The sequence below is a fragment of the Dendrobates tinctorius genome, unplaced genomic scaffold (assembly GCF_039654945.1).
Source record: "Dendrobates tinctorius isolate UK_male_01 unplaced genomic scaffold, ASM3965494v1 ptg000083l, whole genome shotgun sequence".
NCBI lineage: Eukaryota > Metazoa > Chordata > Amphibia > Anura > Dendrobatidae > Dendrobates > Dendrobates tinctorius.
The window spans coordinates 2,722,749-2,744,026 of NW_027361751.1; the positions used below are offsets into that span (position 1 = coordinate 2,722,749).

Below are 21,278 nucleotides of genomic sequence, written 5' to 3' on the forward strand. Positions count from 1 at the left end.
ACATGTGGAATTATATACTGTAAATAACAAAAAGGTGTGAAACAACTGAAAATGTCTTATATTCTAGGTTCTTCACAGTAGCCCCCTTTTGCTTTGATTACTGCTTTGCACACTCTTGGCATTCTCTTGATGAGCTCCAAGAGGTAGTCACTGGAAAGGGTCTTCCAACAGCCTTGAAGGAGATCCCAGAGATGCTTAGCACTTGTTGGCCCTTTTGCCTTCACTCTGCGTTCCAGCTCACCCCAAACCATCTCGATTGGGTTCAGGTCTGGTGTCTGTGGAGCCCTTACACAGCCTGAAGGTGTGTTTGAGGCCATCGTCCTGTTGAAAAATAAATGATCCAACTAAACACAAAACGGATGGAATAGCATGCCGCTGCAAGATGCTGTGGTAGCCATGCTGGTTCAGTATGCCTTCAATTTTGAATGAAACAAATCCAAAATGGAAAAAAATCCAAAGTGGGGAAAAAAAGAGCCGGACTGAATAAACCGTGCTGACCAGAAAAAAACGCACCTTCGGCAGTCCATATAATAAAAACTTCTTTAATAAGCCTACGTGTTTTGTGGCATAACCAGCCACTTCATAAAGAACCATCACAAATTCAGGATATAAATACAATCACAAACTGTTTCAATACACCTTTCTTTGACATCATTTCCTGTGGAAACGCCCATATATCATATAAAACAATATATAAATAAAATGCTTAAATATTGTGATTAAAACCCAATAACATTTCTATCAATATCATGGAAATATTATACACCAAAATAACAAATATATATAATAAACTGCAAAAAAAATATAAACTCGAACCCACCACTTCAGAACAACTCAAATGTAGTTCACGTGTCTTAGCCCACTAGACCACACCAAATCCACATACCTCCTCAGACCCTCATATATAATTAACAAATACCACAATCATTTTGTTTCACCAGAATATGTCTAAAAAAGGTCACTAATTTCATTTAAACCCATCGGTTGGAGTGTATTTAATCTATATATCCAATAAGTTTCCTTTCTTTTTAAATTTTGTATTCTATTCGGGGTATGCTCGGACACATGATCTATGGGAAGCACCGTCAGAGACACAGAACCCTGATGGAACACTGCGCAATGACGGGACAAACCATGTTTCATATATCCCTTCCGAATGTTAAATTTATGGGAATTAATCCTCTTATGTAATGGTTGAGATGTCCTACCTACATATTGCTTCCCACAGTTGCATTGAATCAGATAGATGACAAAACTGGTCATACACGTCATCCTATATCTGATCCTAAATTCCCCACTGGGATAACTAAGGGAGCGAAATCTATCAGTAGAATCAATTATAGCTCTATAACACTGACAACCCTTCCTGTTACATTGAAAAGCCCCTTTTTTCTCATGTGGCATACTACTGTTTAGTGAAATATCCCTTGAGGAGATGACACTAGGGGCTAAAATATTCTTAATGGTGGGAGCCCTCCTAAAAATCAACCCTGGCTTCTGATCCACCACCTTATTCAGAACTGGATCATTTAAAACAATTTTCCAGTGCTTTTCCAATATGTTACGAATCTGAGAATTCTGCACAGAAAAAGTGGTTATAAAATTTGCATATATTATATTTTTTCCATTTTGGATTTGTTTCAATCACTACCAGCGGGATACCAGCGACGACCGGACTTTTATGAGTGATTCCCAGTTTGTTGTGACTCACACAACTTCAGCAGGTGAGTCTAACTGATTGGGCTTGCTTGCTATTGTGGTTCTTCTAGACGATACACCCTATGTGCGCTTTCCATCTTTGTTTTTTCAATTTTGAATAAATCCACAACAGTGTCACCAGCAAAGCACCCCCACACCATCACACCTCCTCCTCCATGCTTCACGGTGGGAACCAGGCATGTAGAGTCCATCCGTTCACCTTTTCTGCGTCGCACAAAGACACGGTGGTTGGAACCAAAGATCTCAAATTTGGACTCATCAGACCAAAGCACAGATTTCCACTGGTCTAATGTCCATTCCTTATGTTCTTTAGCCCAAACAAGTCTCGTCTGCTTGTTGCCTGTCCTTAGCAGTGGTTTCCTAGCAGCTATTATACCATGAAGGCCTGCTGCACAACGTCTCCTCTTTACAGTTGTTGTAGAGATGTGTCTGATGCTAGAACTCTGTGTGGCATTGACCTGGTCTCTAATCTGAGCTGCTGTTAACCTGCGATTTCTGAGGCTGGTGACTTGGATGAACTTATCCTCCGCAGCAGAGGTAACTCTTGGTCTTCCTTTCCTGGGGCGGTCCTCATGTGAGCCAGTTTCTTTGTAGCGCTTGATGGTTTTTGCCACTGCACTTGGGGACACTTTCAAAGTTTTCCCAATGTTTCGGACTGACTGACCTCAATTTCTTAAAGTAATGATGGCCACTCGTCTTTACTTAGCTGCTTTTTTTCTTGCCATAATACAAATTGTAACAGTCTATTCAGTAGGACTATCAGCTGTGTATCCACCAGACTTCTGCACAACACAACTGATGGTCCCAACCCCATTTATAAGGAAAGAAATCCCACTTATTAAACCTGACACTGCTGACAGGGCACACCTGTGAAGTGAAAACCATTTCCAGTGACTACCTCTTGAAGCTCATCAAGAGAATGCTAAGAGTGTGCAAAGCAGTAATCAAAGCAAAAGGTGGCTACTTTGAAGAACCTAGAATATAATACATATTTTCAGTTGTTTCACACTTTTTTGTTAATTATTTAATTCCACATGTGTTAATTCATAGTTTTGAAAATAAAGAAAACTCTTTGAATGAGAGCGTGTGTCCAATCTTTTGATCTGTACTGTGTATAAAATGTAACTGCACTCTAGGTATGGGCTTTCAGCATAATGAGCTGTAGTATTTTAAGAATCTGCTTTTTTTCCTTTTTAAATTTGTGTGAATGTCTATAGATACAGGTTATAAAAAATGCTTTATTGTAAATGTTTTAAAATAAATAATCCATTAACAATGTGACTAGGTGCATAATTATTGCTTCACCCCAAAGGGCAGTAATAGTCTTTACTCCGAGAAGTATAAAGAGAGATTAAAGGAAATCTGTCAGCAGTTTTTTGCGGTGTAATCTGAAGGCCGCATGAGGTAGGAGTTAAAACAGATTTCACAATGGCTCTTATCAAGCGCTGTGGTTTTGCTTGAAATGATAGTTTTAGCACCAGGACCTTATTGGGACAGAACCGCATGCATACTAGTCTGACTCCGCCCCCTTCCCCTGTGATGCGCAGCTCACTGTCTATGGACATTGTATACACAGAGCTTGGTGTGGGGCATGGGCAGCTTTCTGAGCTTTGCTGTATTGTTAAATCTAAAAGCTCTGAAACAAAACCTGCACTCAGTAAGCTAAATGATACATCGCTGAATTCAGGGTTTCTTTGCCAACATCATGCTGCTGTCAGATGAGGTAGCAATAACCTGCTGACAGATTCCCTGAAAGGCCCACACGAGATGCAGTGAGACATGCTGCTAGTCTCTGTCATAACGTATCTTTTCCCTGCTGAACCGTGAATGCGTGGACACGTGTAACTCGTGGGACTGAGAAATAGTTTATTTGTAAATCTGCAGTATATTGATTATTCACCTAGTTAGAACTAGGATAAGTTAGGAGAGGAATGATTTTGCCAGCTTCAGTTGTATGTACATAGCTTAATTCAACATTAACAGACGCTTCAATGTTACGAATTCAGAAAATACAAGTGACTGGTCTCAGCGGTGATATTGGGGGGGGGGGTGCCAGTAGTTACTGATGGTCTCTGAACTCTTAAGATATTATCAGACCTCTGCTAGACTAATGTGAACATGGCTTCTCCCATAATGCAATATGGCCATACATGAGGCAGGAGGGAAATTAAAAATGTTTGATTCCCTGTCCATTTTTGACATTTTTGATAACTATGCAGGGAATCCCCCTGTAATTGCTATATTAATTGTCACCAGTGGGAAATTTAATTTATTTTATTCAGTTATACTTTCATTTCAATGATTCGGCGGCCTGAAGGGGTTGTTTTTTTTTCTCTTCTCTATAATAATCAGAGGAGACATGGTGTTTCACTGCAGTGTACTTTGGGGTGATGAAATAATAATGCAATTAGTTACATTTCTAGTGTTGTGTGTTTTTTTTTTTTTTTTTTTTACAATAAGTATCCTTCTCTAAATATACAGTGGGGGAAATCAGTATTTGATCCTTTGCTGATTTTGTATGTTTGCCCACTGACAAATACAAGAACAGTCTATAATTTTAAGGGTAGGTTTATTTTAACATTGAGAGAATATCAAAAATAAAATCCAGAAAATCACATTGTATAAATTATATAAATTTGCAGTGGGAAATAAGTATTTGATCCCTCTGGTAAACAAGACTTAATACTTGGTGGCAAAACCATTGTTGGCAAGCACAGCAGTCAGACATTTTTTTGTAGTTGTTGATGAGGTTTGCGCACATGTCAGGAGGTATTTTGGTCCACTACTCTTTGCAGATCATCTCTAAATCATTAAGATTTTGAGGCTGTCGCTTGGCAACTCGGAGCTTCAACTCCCCCCCCTCCCCCATAAGTTTTCTATGGGATTAAGGTCTGGAGACTGGCTTACGCCACTCCATGACCTTAATGTGCTTCTTTTTGAACCACTCCTTTGTTGCCTTGGCTGTATGTTTTGTTTGGGTCATTGTCTTGCTGGATGACCCAACCACGACTCATTTTTAATGTCCTTGTGGAGGGAAGGAGGTTGTCACTCAGGATTTTATGGTACATGGCGCCATCCATTCTCCCATTGATGCAGTGAAGTAGTCCTGTGCCCTTAACAGAGCAACACCCCCAAAACATGTTTCCACCTCCATGCTTGACAGTGGGGACGGTGCTCTTTGGGTCATAGGCAGCATTTCTCTTCCTCCAAACCGGCGAGTTGAGTTAATGCCAAAGAGCTCAATTTTTGTCTCATCTGACCACAGCACCTTCTCCCAATCACTCACAGAATCATCCAGGTTTTCGGGCACTGCAGGACTTTAAACCTTTATGGCATAATGTGTTATCAATGGCTTTCTTGGTGACTGTGGTCCCAGCTGCCTTGAGATCATTAACAAGTTCCCTCAGTGTAGTTTTAGGCTGATCTCTCACCTTCCTCATGATCAAGGATACCTCACGAGGTGAGATTTTGCATGGTGCCCCAGATCAATGTCTATTGACAGTCATTTTGTATTTCTTCCATTTTCTTACTATTGCACCAACAGTTGTCTCCTTCTCACCCAGCGTGCTTCTTATGGTTTTGTAGCCCATTCCAGCTTTGTGCAGGTCTATGATCTTGTCCCTGACATCCCTATAAAGCTCTTTGGTCTTGCCCATGTTATAGATGTTAGAGTCTGACTGTTTGTGTGGACAGGAGTCTTTTATAAAGGTGACTATGTAAGACAGCGGTCTATAATGCAGGTAATGAGTTGATTAGGAGCGTCTAACTGTTCTGTAGGAGCCGGAACTCCATGGGTATGTGCACACGTTGCGGATTTTTCCGCGCGGATTCTGCAGAATCTGCAGGTAAAATGACCTGCGGATTTTCTGCAGATTTTGCCTGCGTTTTTACACCTGCGGATTCCTATAATGGAATAGGTGCAAAAACGCTGCAGATTCCGCACAAAGAATTGACATGCTGCGGAAAATAAACCACTGCATTTTTAGGTGGAATTTTCCGCAGTATGTGCACAGCAGATTTGGTTTTCCATAGGTTTACATGGTACTGTACACCGCATGGAAAACTGCTGCGGATCCGCAGGGCCAAATCCGCAACGTGTGCACATACCCTTAATGGTGTGGGAGCAAATACTTATTTCTCACTGCAAAATGCAAATTTATACAATGTGATTTTCTGGATTTTATTTTTGATATTCTATCTCTCAATGTTAAAATTGGCCTACCCTTAAAATTATAGACTCTTCATGTCTGTCTGTGGGCAAACTTACAAAATGAGCAAGGGATCAAATACTTATTTTCTTCACTGTATGTTTGCACACAGCAAGAAATCAAATACTTATTTCCCCCACTGTACATTTGGTAACTGAATGCTATAGGATTGGGATGGATCTACTGCTCTACAAATAGGTCCACTTATACTCACATTTTGTGTGTGCCAGGATGAACGTTAACTGAAGGAGAAAAAAAAAAGTAAACTCGTCAAATGGATAATGAACTGCGCTACATAAGTAGTGCGGTTCGTCATCTCGGATAGTCAGGCCAAGTTCACACAGTATTTGGTCAGTGTTTTACCTCGATGAGCATTTGCACCTGCCTTGGAAGCTGCACTGCCTTGCATGCAGTATCAGCGCTCCTCTCCGATGTTGGATTGGGAGAGTAATAGAGACGCAACTTTTAACGGGCAATGTAATTGGATGGACTGACCTGTCAGCCATGCTGTGACTCTTACAAGTATAACGATTGTCTATCCCCATGTAGGTCGCATGCTGTTGCCTGTGTTAATCAGTTCATCATTGGAAGAACCCAAGCACTTATGCTGCATATTGACTCATTTATTGAGGTAGGAACCTACAAGTAAAATGCCAGAGACGTAAGGTATAAATTGGACACTAGACACGTGCTGTCTACTCTTTTTAGCCAGTCACGTTACAGCCATTCACAATGAATGGCCTTTTCTGCACACTGCAGCTGCCCACAATCCTACATTTGTTTATCACGTTAGGTTGTAGGCTGAATGCCATGGGTTGCTGACCTTTTTCCTCCCATTAATGAAATTGCCTCAAGAAGGTTTCGGGGTCTGCTGCAATGTCTTATGTTATCAAGGAATTATGCTTACAAGTTCGGTTCTGCCTGATGTAGGATCTAAATGACCCCAATATTTTTTGATCTTGCTGCTATCGGCGTGCGCTCACCCCCTCCGTTCCTGTACCAGCCATATGGTATGGCCAAATAGTTATGAAACTGACAATTTGTGTTTTCAAAAAGTTTGCTGCTTCAGTGTTTTAATCAGGGCTGTGGAGTCGGTAAGCTAAACCTGCGACTCCGACTCCTCAATTTCCCTTACACCGACTCCAACGTATATTGCTTATATTTAAGTGAAAAATTTATTTGTAGTACAATGTGAACATCAGACATTTAATCATTTTTATGATACAATAATCGAGATATTTAGATAGAACATAATGTTTATTGGAATACAACTTTAGAACACAAACTGTAATAAATTGTAAATATGTAATACACTATGTAATATTGATTACATATATATTGTATGTGTGTGTATGTATGTGTGTGTGTGTATATATATATATATATATATATATATATCACTATGTAAGTGGCAAAAACCAGTTTTCAACAAAAACATACTAAATAACATTTGTGCAGTCTATGAATTTGTTCTAAGAAATAGAATTCCCTCCATCAGATCCTCCCTCATAGATGACCTCAAATCTGACCTAATAATTTTAAGGCTAGTGAAAAACCTCTCTACATTAACTTGGGTTAGAGGCAAAGCTGTAACCACATGGGCAACATCTCTAACAATTTCCGGGTATAAAGGAATTGCCTCATGCAGTCAGTTTTGATGAACAGTTGAATTTTTCTATTTCTTTGAGAGCAAGTGAAACATTTTGCTGAAATATGGTCAATCTGCTTGCTATAGGGAACGGAGTGAAATCTTTATCCTTGCAGCAACGCTTTGCCTGCTCCATATCATCCAAATACTTGTCAAAGTCAAACTCCTCATCTGATGAGGATGAAGATATGGCAGCAGTAGCACTGCCAGGACCCAAGTCCTCTTGCGCCTGGCAGTCCTCCTGTAGGCCACTCATTCTAACTGCTGCCTCAGTCAGAGCTTCTTTTCCTTTAGTAATCTGTTGGTCATCAAGCAGTATATGATGACTTGGGTCCACATAAACAGCTGCCAAAAAAATGTTATTTTCCAATAGCTGTGTCTCCCTTCGTTTCATTGAAGCAGAAATGCCATCTGCGATTAAACCTCCTCTTTGGGACAGGCAAAATAGCAAGTTCTTCCACTCCCTTATGAAAATGCCAGGAGTTAAATCCTCTGCTTGTAATTTTTTTAGTCACTGTAAATGGGTGATTAAGCAATTCAGCCACCTGTGTCCATTGACCTTCATTTAGGGTTTCCTGAGGGTTTGTCATATCTATAAGAAACTGTTTTAGTTCAAGCAATCGCTCAATCATTAAATAAGTGCTGCCCCACCGAGTGGCCTGACCGACAATTGCCCATTTCCCAGCACGTCTCTTCAAGATGGAATCAATTTTAGGGGTTCTGGCGGCAATAACCAATTTCCTCACTTTTCCAATCAGATTTCCAGCATGTCCCTCTTGCAGACTATAGGCCCCGTCACACACAGCGATATCGCCAGTGAGATCGCTGATTTTGTGACGCCACAGCGATCTCGCCAGCGATATCCCTGTATGTGACATGGATCAGCGACCGGCCCCCCTGCCGGGTATCGGTGATCGTGCTCGACCGTCCTGGGCAGTTTTTTGATCGTTGGTCTCCCGTTGACCAGCATGCATCGCTGCGTGTGGCAGCGAGAGACCAGCGATCAGCAACGCTGGTTTCCAAGTTAAACAGCGGGTAACTAAGAGCCACGCGGCTCTTAGATACCCGCTGTTTACATTGGAAACCAGCTTGCTTGCTGGTCCTGATCGCTGGAGGGGCTGTCTGTGACAGCTCACCAGCGATCAGCTAATGATGTCCCAGCGATCCCATCCACATCGGATCATTGGTGGGATCGCAGGGACATTGATACGTGTAACGGGGCCTTATCTCTTATTGCCAGCTGCAGCGTGTGCATAACACAGCGCATGTGATGAATTTGAAAGTGTTTTCAAGCGCCTTCAACAAGATCATCTATTTCTACAGTATAATTTTGCTGTTCTTCTGTAGTAATATCTGTTTGTTCCTCAGTTACATGAACAGCACTGTGGCCTTCCATCTCAAACATACTGAATCCTAAATTTTTTCAAACTTTTATTGACAAATGCATCAAGTTTATGTAAAAACTCGATATATTCACTGTTGTTCCTTATTTTACAAGACTTCTGTAATTCTCCCTGGCAGCTGGATATCCACTTCTGGGCCAAATCCTGACTAATGGCCCATTCTTGTCTGATTAGTGCTTACTTTATCACAGTATCCGTGTTTTTGTGTGTTTCCACTCTGAGGGTTGACCACAGGTTCTCAATGGGATTGAGATCTGAAGCGTTTCTTTTCCATAGATCCCCCCCCCCCCCCTCCCCAAAATTCAATGTATAGTTATAACTTTTGCCTTGTTGCTGCATTGTGCAACATCATACTGGAGCTCCCAGATGTCCTAAACAGTCTGAACGGGGCTTGATCAGAGAAAATAACTTTTTCCCGTCCAATCCCTATACTTCCTACAAGAATGATTGTCGGAAGAAGAAAAGTTGACTGCTGCCATGAGTCTTTTGTGATGCCAACAGTAAAGTTGCGTCCACTTGTGTGGGGGCTCTTCATCCATGGAGGCGGCTCACTCATAATTTTGCCTAAGAACACTGCCGTAGCTAAAGAATAGTATATAAACATCCTCCAAAAGCAACACCTCCGCAACGATCCTGGAGCAAAATTGGTGATTAACAAAGCTTTTTCAAACATAGAGACAAGGCAAAAGGTATAACGAAGTGTCACGGTGAGTAAAACATTGAAATTTTAGCCCCTTAGCCAAAAAATTCCCAAGATCTCCATTTCATTGATAACCTGTCGTCAGCTATCAAAGGAGGACAAACAGACGCACAGATCACTGATATTGTGATAAACCCCAACACTAATGAGGCGTGAATGGGTTGTTAGCAGGATTAGATCCAGAAGCTGATACTTCTGCAATTGGCCCTGGCAACTGGGTGTTTAGAAATAAGGGTCAACACTATGAATATTGAGTCTTTACATAAACTTGATTTACTTGTCAAAAGTTTAAGCTTATGAAGCGCTGATAATCATAATGGGGTAATTCGCAGCCACGTCCACTGAGCGCTGTGGCTTCTTGTCCTCGATCATCCAGTTTTACAAATACTATGCAGGTCAAATAGATCATTGTAAGGCCTCATTATCCCGTCCATATTTATACATGTATGTGAGAAAACGATACCTGTGTGACCCGTGTCGCCAGTCTATGGTCGGTGTGTCCGTTTTTACCATTAGTATGTCATCAGTGTCTTTCACAGATGGAGAAATAGAAATAGATGACTGCTTCTATTTCTTTAAATGTTCAATACATACAGCACAAGCAGGGCTGTGGAGTCGGTAAGCCAAACTTCCGACTCGTCAATTTCCATGACCGCGACTCCGACTCCCTCATACCAGGGCTGTGGAGTCAGTAATCCAAACCTCCGACTCCAACTCCTCAATTTACATGACTCCGACTCCTCCAAAATGGACTCCGACTCCACAGCCCTGTGCACAAGGACTGTACTCTGATGCTGGGCGTGTTTTTTACGGACCTGTAGTCTGTTTTTGGCACTTGTCATGTGTAGTGCTCAGAAAAAAAACTGGCCTGTCTCCATCGGTTTTGCACAGACACATGGTCCGTGGAAAAACGGGCATAATGGCACCATAGATGATGATGGGTAGGTTAGGTCTGTGAGAAACTGGAGCTACATGGAGGTCTGAATGAGACCTTACAGAGTTAAGACTTTAGGTAATATGTCAAATTCCCATTTTAGGAATTTTAGTGGTTGTTGCCACATAGTTGTTCTTAAACCTAATATTTTGAAAGGGGTGCAAGGGAGAGTTTACTAGTAAAAACTAGTTTAGTTTTTCAGTCTTTCCTATAAGATCTTGTTTTGTTTCTATAGATTAGTTACTTGCCTCTAGCTGCATCTCGGTAAAGATCACACCGTGCATCACAGATCATTTGGATTTTTTATTTTTCCAGATTATGGCATTTTATAGAATGACAATCATCACTTTTCACATCTGTGACTTTGGTGTTTATATATTCTGAACTGAATTGAGGCGTCTTTACTCTTCTGACAGAATTTGTTTGCTTTGGCCACCGACGAAGAACCAGAAGTTCGTAAAAATGTCTGCAGAGCTCTTGTCATGCTGCTTGAAGTCCGAATGGACCGTCTGCTTCCCCACATGCACAATATTGTGGAGGTTAGTGAGGTTTTTTTCTCCCCCTTTAGTATCTGTATTTTATACTGAATAACTATAATGAGTGTAAAGAAAGAGAAACTGTTATCTAACTGCGTGCTGGATGTTAGAGACCCCTGAGAATTGCATCCGTGGCGCTTCATTATGCTGTCACATGGTACTGGTGTTGACCTGTCTTCATTTTCCCTTTTCTTTACCAAACCCCCATGTGTAGTACATGCTACAAAGAACACAGGATCAGGACGAGAATGTGGCTTTGGAGGCATGTGAGTTTTGGCTGACTCTGGCGGAGCAACCGATTTGTAAAGAAGTTCTATGCAGACACCTTCCAAAGTAAGTTATTTATCATGTTTCATTGTGAGCAGACCGTTTACCTTTGTGATACACTCCGACAAAATAGACCATGTTATGCCGGAGGCATCAGTATTTGTAAGCCAAAATCAGAGGTGTATGCTCAACACAGGAGGTGCAGATCTTTGTATCCTACCTTCCTGCTATAGTTTCCACTATTTTTTTTGTCAAACAAACATTGACGTAAAAGACTTCCATGTGAATAGGTGCTAAATAAATACCTTTTTTGTCTCCTAGGTTGATACCTGTGTTGGTTAATGGAATGAAATATTCAGAGATAGATATTATATTGCTCAAGGTGCGTGGCTAGCTTAGAATTTCCATACATTAATGCCACTTAACTGTGTATGGGTGTTCACTGTGTGCCATTAAATGTCACAATCCAGGGTGATGTGGAAGAAGATGAAGCTGTTCCCGACAGTGAGCAGGACATACGTCCTCGGTTTCACAGATCACGAACAGTAGCACAGGCACATGAAGAAGATGGGATTGAAGAGGATGTAGATGACGATGATGACCTTGACGATGAAGATACAATATCCGATTGGAATATAAGTGAGTCGTCTTGCCTTTTAAATGTAACTGTCCTTGTAAAAAATCTTTAAATATTATAGGGGCTATGTATTGGTGGTCATCAGGAGTTCCTGAGGCTCCCACCGATCGGTCAAGCTTCTTAAAGCAGTCTGGGGGTTAATACATAATTCAAAGCAGTGTATTCAGATTATTGGGGGTATCCGGACCCGAACCCCCCCATTGAGGAGCAGCCTTTTAATATATGTGTGTGTATTGCAAAACTCTTTTTAGAAGCAATTCAGTCTTGTTAATCTGTCTGGCTTTGTTGTCTTTCTCCAGGAAAGTGTTCTGCTGCTGCTCTCGATGTACTTGCGAATGTGTTTCGGGATGATCTTTTGCCCCACATTTTGCCTCTATTGAAAGAATTACTTTTCCATCCTGAATGGGTAGTAAAAGAATCAGGAATTTTGGTTCTTGGTGCAATTGCAGAAGGTTAGTGTTTCTATGCATTGCTTTATAAAGTTATGTCCTAAGGGAATACGTTGTCAGAATAATGTATGGTTTATATCAAATTTTTATGTTCAGGTTTTTTTCTAAAAAGGTTTTGGTGATGGTTTTTATCTGCTATTTTGTTTCCTCTCTGCCCACTAAACCTGACAATACATGGACAGTTATATTAATGTTACCCCAGAAATAGGTAGATTTTAATCCGTTGATTGTATTAGATGTGCATATCTTTCAGACTTTGCCGTATCCGTTGAAATGCACAAAGATAGTCATTGCGTAAAGTTGTCTGCCTGTTTTGGAGACTCAACATGCATTTATGGCAACACCATTTGAGGATATTTTTCTGTAGCCCAACACAAGATGTATCGTAGGCATCCCTTCCTGATAGTTCCTGAAAGTAACACTCCAGTGGTCTGTTTTTTGTTTGTTTTTTTTCTCTCCATTCTTTCACTAGTGCCCTAATAACCAAATAAAGCAATAGTTTTTTATGTATCTTAGAATAAATTTTCTTCTTGTATTCTGATAGTGGACTCTCAGAATTGTATGCTTTACATACTTCTCTGAAGGGGATCACCATCTCAATCACCAGAACTTTGTATGTAGGCTGTACCACACCATTTCCCCCATTAAAGACTATCATAGTTACTGATGATGACTAGAAAGCTCCTGTTGCTTATAATCTCGGAGACCATAGTTGAGCCTCCCTGACTGTAAAACATAGTGGAATGTTGATCGGTGTCATCCGAGCGGAGATGGTATTGTTAGCTGGCAATGTGAAGTAGTATTACATCGTGGGATTGATGGTGGACTTTAGTGGAATAACATGTAGGAGAAGATCTAGGAATCAAGTTGAAAGTCACAGGGAAGAAGGTAAGGGTCTGAACTGGACGATCAGGTGGAGGGAGGGTGCAATTATGGGAACAAAAACTGGAGTGTCTCTTTATTTCTATAGGACATGTCTGTGACCAAGTCTTTTTTAACATGAAAATCAGATTGCAGTAATTTTGTAAAATGTGTATGGCCAGTTGAAATGTTACTGAATCCACAACAGTTAATCTAATTTACTTTTTTTTTTTTTTTTAATGTATTATAAGTCAATATTACATTTTTTTTCTTAGAATTTGTTCACTTGTGATTTTTGTGACTGTTTCTCTTTTAGGCTGCATGCAGGGTATGATCCCATACCTCCCCGAGCTCATCCCTCACCTTATTCAGTGCCTTTCTGATAAGAAGGCTCTTGTGCGCTCCATTACCTGTTGGACCCTTAGCCGCTATGCACACTGGGTAGTTAGCCAGCCCCCAGACATGTATTTAAAGCCATTAATGACTGAGCTGCTAAAAAGAATCCTCGACAGCAACAAGCGAGTACAGGAAGCTGCTTGCAGGTAACAGTGTAAATTATATGTATATGAAGTTTTATGTTTTAATTCGCACATCTTTCCTTTCTGTCACCATTAACCTACACGGAGATAATCGGTCTAAGCTGTGATACGTGACTTCGGTCAGATGACTTAATTGTCAGCTGGTTGGTTGCATTACTTCGGCCCTTGATCTGCCACTTGTGAATGCACCTGGATTTGTTGCTGGTTTTTCTCTGAAGCTATATTTCAAAGTATGTCAGGGCCTCCTGGTGAAACCGGTGGGTGGCCATATCTGCTGCCGCTACCTACATGTTTCTGCTTTTCTTTTGCATGGTGCACTCCAGTGCAGTCACGGTCTGGTGGAGATTCCACTGCTGAAGCCCCCAGAGATGCTGACACCGAGGGTCTAACGAGCTTCCCATGTACTGAAACAAACTTTTATTCCCTAGTGCCTTTGCTACATTAGAAGAGGAGGCTTGTACTGAACTTGTCCCTTATTTGGCTTATATATTGGATACTCTGGTCTTTGCGTTCAGTAAATACCAGCATAAAAACCTGCTCATCCTGTATGATGCCATAGGAACGCTGGCAGATTCTGTTGGACACCACTTAAATAAGCCAGTGAGTATTGGGTCACTGAATATTTGTGCTTATTGGGGTCCGTTATCGAACTTTAATGTGTGTTAACCTGACTGTCCCCTCCCCCCCACCCCCTTTTTTTTTTCTTTAAGGAATATATCCAGATGCTGATGCCTCCTCTTATCCAGAAATGGAATGTACTGAAAGATGAAGACAAGGATCTCTTTCCTTTACTCGAGGTAACAGCGTGCAATGGTGTATACGTCTTTAGAAACGCACTTAGGCTGGTTTCACATAAGTGTTTGGTGCGGCCGCCGCGCTGTCAAAAGGATGCATGCGGCGGCAAAAGCTTGCCTGCGTACCCAATGCTAAAGATAGGATACGCAGGACGCATGCGCCTATAGGCGGAGCTGACTGCAGGAGTCACGGCAGGGGGCGGAGCTTCATGGTGAGCATCCGCTGTGCCTCCAAAGGCTAATGTGAAACTAGCCTTAATTGTACAATATTTCGTCTTTTTAGGAAATTTGGGAAATGTAAGTGGTAGACACCTGTGAACTGTAGTGTCATATTGACACGGAGTTTACTTCCTATCAGAAGACGGGTTATCCACTTTAAGTGTTTCGGTGCTTTTTGTATATTGCGTATTATAATATTATCATTATTGCTGTTCTGGGTTTTTAGTCCATATTGGGGGAAATTTGTCACTAGCTTCATATCAACCAAACCACGGGCAGCATGATTGCAGCCAATATGTTCTCTGAAACAGTCCAACATTTCAAAGAAATCACGGACTGGACAAGTCAGCCAACTTCTCAATCACTGCTTCAGGTGGTTGACGGGTCTCTCCCTATGTACACCCATGGGACAGATCTGGTTTATCAAGAGGAGAGAATCGAGCTAGGAGCAGGGGTGGACTTGTCTAGTCTCTCCTTTTGATCCCTTACCAAGTGTTTAAACTGTTTTCTTTGAAATGCCGGAGCATTTGAGGAAAGCTGCTATTGTGCATCCGGGCTGTATCCCTGCCGCTGTGGTTCGGGCAGCCTAAACTCACCGATAGGCTCCCTTTAATTTTCTTTACCTCTGTTTTATTCCTTGATGTAATGTGGCAGTATCTGTCTTGGTAAGTCCCCCGCATCTGGCGAGCGTGACACATCGTGTAATGTGTTATCTGTAGGGACCTTGTGGCATTTGGTGCCGTAGTCCTTTGGCTTTTTATCCATATTGCCATTAAACACAGAATGACAAGGTATGATGCCAGGGAACAAAGAAGTATACATGCTTATCTGTAACATGTACATTTTTTTAATTATTTTTTTTAAGCAGCTTTAATTTGTGTTTAATTGGTATCTTTCACATTTCAGTGCCTATCTTCTGTTGCTACTGCACTTCAATCTGGTTTCTTACCTTACTGTGAACCTGTGTACCAGCGGTGTGTGAACTTGGTGCAAAAGACTCTTCAGCAAGAATTGGTAATTTCATCAACACTTTATTGACTTGTGAATAATCCTAAAACTATACATTAAACATAAAAATGTAAGGAGCCGCAGGAGATCTTACTAGCTGGTGTTGGCAGCCCCAGTTTATACACCTTGTACAGGTGGTAGCGGCTGCGCACCTTGGATGTAGCCCAGCTGTGTGTGCCATGTATGTGAATGGACACGATGATCGCTACAGAGGAAATGTGTATGAAGTAGCCGCTTATAAAAGGCAGTATCCACTGGTGGCTTCAAGAGCTAGACCTGGAGTGATTTGCAGATAAGGGAAGAAAAGGACGCATCGCCTGTATTTTATCCTCCCGGCAGGCCAATGGTCACTCATTTATTAATCTTACTTATGATATTCACATTGGTTTTGTAGACTGCGCGTTTCTCCTTTTATAGAATGTGTGTATATGTACAGTCATGGCCAAAAGTTTTGAGAATGACACAAATATTATATTTTCACATGATCTGCTGGCCTCTGGTTTTTATGTGTGTTTGTCAGATGTTTTTATCACATACAGAAATATAATTGCAATCATATTATGAGTAGCAAAAGGTTATATTGACAAGTAGAATGAGTTAATGCAGCAAGTCAATATTTGCAGTGTTGACCCTTCTTCAGGACCTCAGCAATTCTCCCTGGCATGCTCTCAATCAACTTCTGGATCAAATCCTGACTGATAGCAGTCCATTCTTGCAAAATCAATGCTTTTATTTTGTCTGAATTTGAAGGTTTTTGTTTGTCCACCCGTCTCTTGATGATTGACCACAAGTTCTCAATGGGATTAAGATCTGGGGAGTTTCCAGGCCATGGTCCCAAAATCTCTGTGTTGTTCCCTGAGCCATTTAGTTATCACCTTTGCTTTATGGCAAGGTGCTCCATCATGTTGAAAAAGGCATTGTTGATCGCCAAACTGCTCTTGGACGGTTGGGAGAAGTTGCTCTTGGAGGACATTCTGGTACCATTCTTTATTCATGGCTGTGTTTTTAGGCAAGACTGAGAGAGAGCTCATTCCCTTGGCTGAGAAGCAACCCCACACATGAATGGTTTCAGGATGCTTGACAGTTGGCATGAGACAAGACTGGTGGTAGCGCTCACCTGGTCTTCTCCGAATAAGCCGTTTTCCAGATGTCCCAAACAATCGAAAAGGGGATTCATCAGAGAAAATGACTTTACCCCAGTCCTCAGCAGTCCACTCCCTGTACCTCTTGCAGAATATCAGTCTGTCCATGATGTTTTTTCTGGAAAGAAGTGGCTTCTTTGCTGCCCTCCTTGAGACCAGGCCTTGCTCCAAGAGTCTCCGCCTCACAGTGCGTGCAGATGCACTCACACCTGCCTGCTGCCATTCCTGAGCAAGCTCTACAATGCTGGTAGCCCGTTCCCGCAGCTGAAACACTTTTAAGAGACGGTCCTGGCGCTTGCTGGTCTTTCTTGGGCGCCCTGGAGCCTTTTTGGCAACAAGGGAACCTCTCTCCTTGAAGTTCTTGATCATGCGATAGATTGTTGACTGAGGTGCAATCTTTCTAGCTGCGATACTCTTCCCTGTTAGGCCATTTTTGTGCAGTGCAATGATGACTGCACGTGTTTCTTTAGAGATAACCATGGTTAACAGAAGAGAAACAATGATGCCAAGCACCAGCCTCCTTTTAAAGTGTCCAGTGGTGTCATTCTTACTTAATCATGACAGATTGATCTCAAGCCCTGTCCTCATCAACACCCACACCTGTGTTAATGGAGCAATCACTGAAACGATGTTAGCTGGTCCTTTTAAGGCAGGGCTGCAATGATGAAATGTGTTTTGGGGGATAAAGTTCATTTTCTAGGCAAATATTGACTTTGCAAGTAATTGCTGTTACGCTGATCACTCTTTATAACATTCTGGAGTATATGCAAATTGCCATTAGAAAAAATGAAGCAGTAGACTTTGTAAAAAATTAATATTTGTGTCATTCTCAAAACCTTTGGCCATGACTGTATGTGTATGTATAGAGAGATATTCTATCCTGCTTGTGAGAATTGAATAGTGCACTGACTGTATGTACTTATATATATATTTTTTTTTTTATTTGAAGATGCACAATGCTCAGCCAGACCAGTATGAGTCTCCAGATAAAGATTTTATGATTGTGGCTCTAGATTTACTCAGTGGCTTGGCGGAAGGGCTTGGTGGCAACATCGAGCAGCTTGTAGCCAGGAGCAACATCCTAAGTTTAATGTACCAGTGCATGCAGGTAAGCTGGCAAGTGCCTGGATTTACTACTTGGGGCATGTGCACACTGAGCGTTTCACATCAGGTCTACTCTGAAGCAAAAAGCTTAAAAAAATGCTTGAGACTCTTTGGGTTGACATCTATTGTAAAACCATTTTGTGTTTAGTATGATCAGTAGTTTCAGCTTTTTTTTCTTTTCAAGTTTTAAAAATGCTTGGTGAAAAAAGTGCATGTGAGTGTCTTTAAAGCAGCTCCTGATGGAATCTGCTCCAAACTATGCACTGTAAGATCAAAAGGCTTAAATAAAAAAAATTAAAAAAAAAAATCAGGGGGAAAAAAACTTCTACAAAACGCTTTGACTGCAGCATGAAGCATAAAGCTCCGCAGAGGGGCAGCATTTCATGAAGCTGTTGCCACTGGAATACTCTTCCTTTTTTTGGCCTTTTCCAAAAAAAAGTTCACGTCTCTTTTTTGTTTTTATATTTGTGTTGCTTCATCTGATGATCAGTCCACATAACATATACACATTTTGACCGTATACTCCAATACATCTTATAACTTCTGGTGATTAACAGTATTGCATGCAGTACATTACAGCTTGTGCACCACTAAATAAAATTGCATTGAGGGCTATTCACACTAGTGTCATGACTTCTGTATATTGACAGATACTTTTTATTTCTCCTATGCCTCATTGGGGGACACAGAGACAGTGGGTGTTATGCTGCTTGCCACCATAAGGACACTTAAGAAAACCAGAAAAAAAGTTAGCTCCTCCCCTGCATTATACACCCTCTCGCTTCCTGAGATTTCCCCAGTTCTTGCTTAGTGTCAATCGGAGGCACTTGGGTCTGGTTTCAGACCCCACTGTTTTTATTTTATTTTTTATTCTGTAAATTTTTATTTAACGGTGTGAAGGGAGCGACGGTTCCTTTCTACGGCCCGCTCTCCCGCCAAACCAACAATAGGCAAGCATGCGGAGTATACCTCCCCGTATACTTTCCTGCGACGATTGGTGCTGATTCCTCTGGACGATGATGGCGATGATCCTTACGGTCCCGGTAATCCACGGATATGAGGGAAAGCGCATGGAGTGCAATGGAGAAGTCTGGAACAGTGCTTCCAAATGCCCTGAATCAGCCCCATAGCTCTCCATCCCCCTGCCATAGGGATGATCGATTGAGCATACCCCTTTAAGAACTCCAGCTCTTCTTCATCAGCCAGGAGGATGAGAAGAACTGCATGGATGGCCCCGGCCTGCTGAGCACTGGAGTGGAGGTATGGGGTCGGGTCCTGGCCCCCGGGAGAAGCGCTAACTTAGCGGAACGTCCGCCCGCTCTCGGGTAGGCCGAAAATTAAGTCCCCGGCCTACTAGGCCGCAATTTGAATGGTGCCACCCCGGCACCTACCGCGTGTAGGCCAAAAATTTAGTCCCCGGCTTTTCCAGCCTACTAGGTCGCAATTTGCATGGCGTCGCCCGAGCTAACGTTGCCGCCCCCTCCTCTTGGTGCCTTTCATTACTTAAGAGTCGTGCAATTTTAATCTCGGGGACCATGTCTTTTACCACAACTGCCGTTAACCCTTTCAGGAGCGCTATGCTTGCTCTGGACAGCCGGATACCGGGTGACACAACAGGGCCACCGCTTTCATCCCACTGGACACAGCACATGACCTTGGGTAAGCTGCATCTGCCCTCAGATTAAAGCTTAACCCCTTCCCGGCACATTCCCTGCAGCTGCAGACACTCTGCCGATAACCCTTTCAGGAGGAGGCTAAACGGGCTGCTAAGAAGCACACTGCGTTTTTTAACCGTGTGTACCACTTGCAAGCCTGCATTACCCAGTGCACAGACTAATCCGTTATGCACGGACTGCTCCCCGGCCTGTGCTCCAACGCCCTTTGCCGCTGCTGCTGACAGGCTTCCTGCGTTTAGTACCCCTGAGTGGGCTGCATCCCTGTCACGGTCGGTGGAGTCTCTGACCCAGGCTATATTCTCCTTCCGGGAGGACTCTAAGTCAGAAAGCATCCTTGCCTCCTGAGGAGGGCTCTGGCGTCGGCCGGGAACCATCCACCAGCAGGGGCCATACTTGTTCAAGGGATGGTCAGGACTCTAGAAAGCGGACCCATGACACATCCCATAGTCACGTTAGTACCTCCGCATCGGCGACTCCTGTCTCTCGAACCTCAGCGAGCACGACTCTGAATTTGAATCTGACACGTCAGCCCCTCAGAATCCCCCAACTGATCAAGAGTCGCTTGATTCTCTTATAGAATTAGTCAACAGGATTCTGAAGTTGGATGAGGAAAATATTCCCGCTCCAGCACACGCTATCTCATTTAAGAAAACCAAGCGTGTGCGTAGGTTATTTACCAGTCCGTAGTTTAAGGAAATTGTCCAGAAACATAGGGATCGGCCACATAAGCGGGTCATAGGGCCAAAGTCTTCTACTCAGGCTAAATACCCTTTTGCTCCAGACCTAATGATGGCTTGGTTTCCAGTCCCCTTCGGTGGACCATCCTGTATCGCATCTTGCTTCTAAAACGCTCCTATCTGTTTCTGAGGGTTCCTCGGTCAGAAACCCCTCCGTTCAGTCTTTTGAAGCTTCAGGAGCAGCGCTTTTTCCATCTTTCGCGGCAATTTGGGTCACTAAGGCAATGGCTGCTTGGGCAGAAGTCTTGATTACTTCCTTCCAGGGCACCAGTCTTTCTCCGGAGGCAACCACTGTCGCCAGGCAGTTAATTCGTGCAGCGGACTTTGTAGTAGACTCTCCTTTTGATGCCGCTAATTGCGCGGCTCGAACTGCCGCTAATGCGATCTCCATTAGAAGAGCCCCTATGGCTCTGCGGCTGGCGGGCGGATGTCACATCTAAAAGATCGTTGACTTCTCTCCCCTTTCACACGGGTCGTCTTTTTGGAGAGAAACTGGACCAACTCATTTCTGATACTACCGGGGGAAAAAGTAAATTCCTTCCTCAACAAAAGGCTGTTCGTCCGTTTCGCAACCAACAGCCAACGCGTTTTCAATTTTTTTTTTTTTTTTGCAACCGTTCCGGTTGGTCCTCCTCTACCTTTTTCTTCCGGATCAGGTCGGTCCCCGCCCGGAGACAGAGGCTCCCAGGTCTCATAC

At 42.5% G+C, this 21,278-nt stretch overlaps 1 protein-coding gene across 1 annotated transcript in view; it reads left to right on the top strand.

Moving 5' to 3' along the window:
- TNPO1 (transportin 1) overlaps positions 1-21,278 on the top strand; it is an 80,449-nt gene that overhangs the window by 34,880 nt on the left and 24,291 nt on the right. The window contains exons 6-16 of the mRNA XM_073584055.1: positions 6,477-6,558; positions 11,029-11,151; positions 11,363-11,481; positions 11,737-11,797; positions 11,886-12,054; positions 12,352-12,504; positions 13,679-13,904; positions 14,330-14,501; positions 14,612-14,698; positions 15,821-15,928; positions 18,014-18,172. Coding sequence (XP_073440156.1) covers positions 6,477-6,558; positions 11,029-11,151; positions 11,363-11,481; positions 11,737-11,797; positions 11,886-12,054; positions 12,352-12,504; positions 13,679-13,904; positions 14,330-14,501; positions 14,612-14,698; positions 15,821-15,928; positions 18,014-18,172 — 1,459 coding nt within the window. The remainder of the gene's footprint in view (positions 1-6,476; positions 6,559-11,028; positions 11,152-11,362; positions 11,482-11,736; positions 11,798-11,885; positions 12,055-12,351; positions 12,505-13,678; positions 13,905-14,329; positions 14,502-14,611; positions 14,699-15,820; positions 15,929-18,013; positions 18,173-21,278) is intronic.